Raw genomic sequence first — 5,065 nt, forward strand, 5'->3', positions numbered from 1 at the left:
GTTACTTTATTTACATTTTTGCCAATTGGAATAATACAAATAACACTCAAAATCAGGATCAAGTATGTATTCATGATCTAGTTTGAAGTAATTAAATTATCTTAAATTAACTTGCATGTAACAATATAATGCACCGTTGTACATTTTTTGCAGATAACTGGCCATGAGGAATTTCACATGGCAGGCAATTTTTCTGTTGCGAGTCACAGAAAAGACAAAGTTCTGAACCACCGCTCATTTCTTTCCTGCTGTGTCAACACCCATGCTTCCCAAAGATACATTTAAAGGCAAGACAGCCTTTATCACAGGTGGGGGTACAGGGCTAGGGAAAGGAATGACCACAACACTCTCACAACTAGGAGCCCAGGTTGTCATTACAAGCAGGCATGCACATATATATCTATATTATATTTCTATCATTCCATGCTTTCTAATTTGCTCAGACTTCATCACATAGTCAAGTATATAAGAGCATTTAGACTTGTGTTTCTATTTATAGATTCTGAAATGTATATTCAATTGATGTTTCAAAATTTGAAATAATCTTCTATAAAACAACAATATTGATAACTTTACAATATGACTTGCTTCTGAAAAAATACTTCACCTCCTATTTATAATTATGATGCTCTGTAATAATTGGTAAAATATAACAATGCCTTGATATAAGGATATTCTTTATATAAAACATATTAGAAAATGTATTTCTGAATCATAGCTTGATATGTACAAAATATAATGAAACCAGTATTGTCTTTTAAATTATTACATTTTCTGTTAAATTTCTCTATTAGTATAAAGAAAATGCAATTACATAAACAGCTTCATTTATTTTGATCTTTAATTCTCATGTGTTTAAAAATGACAAGAAAGAATACAACTTTCTTCCATTATTTTCAATTTTTTTGGTCAGTATCTGTAAAAAAAAAAATAGCAATGCAAATATAGCCCTTTCATTCTGTCAATCAATCAATATATTGACTTCACTGAAAAGCTTATACACGGAGACCTAGCTCTTCATGCCTAGTCAATATACTTTCTGTGAAGTCAATATATCAATAGATCGATCTCATGAAAAGGTTATATTTGTATAGTAGTACATGTATATTTAGATTATAACAGCTTATTTAGTCAGATGCATACCTTTAAATTTTTTTTTTTTTAATTTTATGTTTTGTAGAAAATTGCCAGTACTAGAACAAACAGCTGAAGAAATAAGTAGTGTTACAGGGAACAAAGTAAGTGTTACATTTATTTTTCTTTCAAAAATATATACTTAATTTTTAAATGGAATGAAATTTTATGAAAATAAAAAAACCTAGAAAAACAGGGCTGTTCCTAAGAATTGAAATAGAAGGGGAATTTAAAAAGTAGGATGGGATCTGGGGTTCAGTTCCAAATGGAGAGTTTAGGAGGAATACCAAAATACTGGGGTATTACATCATTATAGGTTGGGAATATCCTGGTCCCGGGGAGGCCCTATGGGATCTAGTTCTATAAATACTGGTAATATTTCAGAATCTATTCATTTTTTAGCTACCTCTTCTCTTTCATTGTTTGAACCTAATCACCTGTAGGTTCTAGCGGTGGCGGCAGATGTCCGTGATCCAGACAGTGTGAAGGCCGCCGTAGATCGCTGTGAGCAGGAGTTTGGATTACCCAGCATTGTTATCAACAACGCCGCGGGAAACTTCATATCCCCCACAGAGAGACTGTCCCCTAATGCCTTCAGAACTGTGGTGGACATTGTACTTAATGGAACAGCTATTGTCACCTTAGAACTGGGAAAAAGGCTCATCAAAGCAAAACAGGGTAACATATTGTAGCTAGTACATGTGGGATTTTTGTTCACACATTGACCATCAAAATTTGTGCCCTTCCAGTTTTTCTCTCATTATAGGGTGTTTATGGCAAGATAGGAATCAATGTTCTTCAGGTTTCCAAGGCCTTAAATTTGACCTTTGGTCTAGTTATTTTCTAGTTTACTTGATTTATATGTAGACAATATACAGTGTATATGTATTTCAGGTGCTTCTTTTTTGTCCATAACTACAATCTATACTGGGAGTGGATCAGGATTTGTTACACCAAGTGCAGCAGCCAAAACAGGGGTGGAAGGCTTGACAAAGTAATTATAAGACAGCACATTTATGGGCTTTTGTCAATCTGATTCATTACATAGAGAATGTGATTTTAAAGTCAGCAAAAATATCATAAACAGGATCATATTACTGTTATTTTGTACTTAATTGAATACAGCAGCAAGAACAGGGATTCTTTTAAGATGCATTAGTGATTTAATACTTACTATAATATGAAAGGAAAGCATATCTTACTAAAGTCTTTGCAATCGATATGATAAATAAATGGAAAAACAAATAAAGTTTTATCAATAAAGTGTTGCTGTGGATTCTTAGGTCTTTGGCTGCTGAGTGGGGCAGATATGGACTGAGGTTTAACTGTATAGCTCCTGGACCAATAGAAACTAAGGTAATATAAGAACTTATATGAAACAGTAAATTAATTTTATATCCCTTGTACTTCTTTTTACTTTTTGATACATTATGTACCAGTAAATGCATCTGTATTAAATTGCATATCTTTTACTAAAAGCTCTGACAGAAAACCCTGTTATATCCATCCCTATTATACAGCTTGAACTCTTTTTCTGTCACTGCTTCGAGGTATCCATCCCTATCATACAGCTTGAACTCTTTTTTCTGTCACTGCTTTGAGATATCTATCCCTATTATACAGCTTGAACTCTTTTTCTGTCACTGCTTTGAGATATCCATCCCTATTATACAGCTTAAACTCTTTTTCTGTCACTGCTTTGAGATATCCATCCCTATCATACAGCTTGAACTCTTTTTTCTGTCACTGCTTTGAGATATCCATCCCTATTATACAGCTTGAACTCTTTTTCTGTCACTGCTTTGAGATATCCATCCCTATTATACAGCTTGAACTCTTTTTCTGTCACTGATTTGAGATATCCATCCCTATTATACAGCTTGAACTCTTTTTCTGTCACTGCTTTGAGATATCCATCCCTATTATACAGCTTGAACTCTTTTTCTGTCACTGCTTTGAGATATCCATCCCTATTATACAGCTTGAACTCTTTTTCTGTCACTGCTTTGAGATATCCATCCATATTATACAGCTTAAACTCTTTTTCTGTCACTGATTTGAGATATCCATCCCTATTATACAGCTTGAACTCTTTTTCTGTCACTGCTTTGAGATATCCATCCTTATTATACAGCTTGAACTCTTTTTCTGTCACTGCTTTGAGATATCCATCCCTATTATACAGCTTGAACTCTTTTTTCTGTCAGGGTGCGTTTAGCCGCCTTGACCCGACAGGTCAGTTTAAGGATAAACTGATAGATGTTATCCCAGTAGGCAGGCTTGGGGAGGTGCCAGAGATAGCTAACCTAGCCAGCTACATGGTCAGTGATTATGCCAGCTGGATGAGTGGAAGTGTAAGTCATTTTCTTACTTTTTTATTACAGATGTGTATTTAAAATTTATATTATAGAGTTGATTGTTGCCACAACATGTATTCATTTTATGAAGTGTCTCTCAAAGCTTCAAGCACTCAAGTTTTGAGTCTTGGCATATACAAAATGAAAAGAATGTCAATGCGCTAGGACTTTTTTTTTTTTATTGTTCAGTGTTTTGAAAAGTTCTTGAAAATGGCCTTAAAAGTAAAGCTTGAAAGATGCGTAAAAGACTGCACACACCCTGTAAATGAACAGAGATCCAGAACAGCAAATAGAATTGTCAAATGTATCAATGCATACGGTGTAATTAATTAATTTTTTTAAAAATTTCTTCTCAAAGATTATAAATTTTGATGGAGGTGAGTATGTGATGAGAGCGGGGGAGTTCAATGACTTGAGGATTGTAACAAATGAACAGTGGGATCAGCTGGAGGCCATCATCAGAAAGGTCAAGGGGTCATAGAGGCAGCACCTGATTGGTCTCGGTTTGTGTCCATAACAACCATTATCTGAACTATTTTTTTCTTCCTAAGGATGCTCTGATGAATTAATACAATAATGCATGAATTGAATTAGGCTAAAAGTATCTTGCTGAGTGTCGTAATTCTAAATTATATCAAATGACACTTTATTTAATATCTTTCTTATAATTCTTTCTTCATAAACCTAATGTTATGTAAAAGGTTAAGAACATCTACCTATTTGCAGTATAGGGTCTTTCTAATGAACATGTATTTGTTTTGTGTATTATATTATTCTTTCCCAGATGGTACTTTTCTCAGAGTATCAGTTCATTTCCAGGCCCATAAAGTATTGACAATGCATGCAATTAATTGATTTATCATTATTGATCTTATGCATGGTATTATATACCTCAAATTAGCTCTGATATAAATCTCTGTTAAACAGATAACTGTATATATGTATATGTAGTTTCATGTACTGATAATCTTAATACTATGCCTAATTACATGTATTAATTTATAGATTCACTGTAGTAAAGGATCACTTCATTATAAGTAGGGATCTGACCTATAGGACAGGGCTTGTTTTTTTTCTCTACAAAAAACTTGTCGTTTTCCGTTCCGATTAATCACATTAGGCTGAATACATATAACAATTTGTTTTTCCTAAATCTTTATTTCAGTGAGTAGAGTTAGGAGGAACCCTTCCACTGATTTTCTGAGTTTGTTATCTCCAAATGTATTTTAAAATTGTTATTTGTCTTTACTTCTTATTGTGCATATTGGTAATGTCTACTGTCTCTTAAATTCTATTCTTTATGTTTAGGCTATTTATCCATGGATATAATAAAACATGTTGATGTGTGCAAATTATATAGGCCTAAATGAAATCCAAGGGATTACAGTTTCTGATATATGTAGCCAAAATCAATGTGATTTAATTCTAAGGAATATATACATTGAAATGCATCGCAGCTCATTGCTGCCAAGAATACCTGTATCGAGTAACACAGAGTGAGTTATTCTTATCCTTGGAGAAAGTGTGCTTTTAATGAGGTTTGTTCCGCCTGGCTGACAATTGTACATTGCAAT

The 5,065-nt window shown here is 33.5% G+C and overlaps 1 protein-coding gene across 1 annotated transcript; it reads left to right on the forward strand.

Moving 5' to 3' along the window:
- Positions 1–226: 226 nt before the first annotated feature.
- Positions 227–4,463, forward strand: LOC134234747 (2,4-dienoyl-CoA reductase [(3E)-enoyl-CoA-producing], mitochondrial-like; the record flags this gene model as incomplete). The annotated part of the gene is made up of 7 exons (XM_062716794.1): positions 227–384; positions 1,181–1,238; positions 1,578–1,812; positions 2,029–2,128; positions 2,418–2,490; positions 3,342–3,488; positions 3,850–4,463. Coding segments are annotated over 7 exons (894 nt in total), but the record flags the coding sequence as incomplete, so codon positions are not given.
- Between the last annotated feature and the right edge of the window lie 602 nt (positions 4,464–5,065).

Source organism: Saccostrea cucullata, unplaced genomic scaffold (assembly GCF_032062105.1).
Source record: "Saccostrea cucullata isolate Sc308-1 unplaced genomic scaffold, CSIRO_AGI_Scuc_v1 ctg22543, whole genome shotgun sequence".
Taxonomy (NCBI): Eukaryota; Metazoa; Mollusca; class Bivalvia; order Ostreida; family Ostreidae; genus Saccostrea; species Saccostrea cuccullata.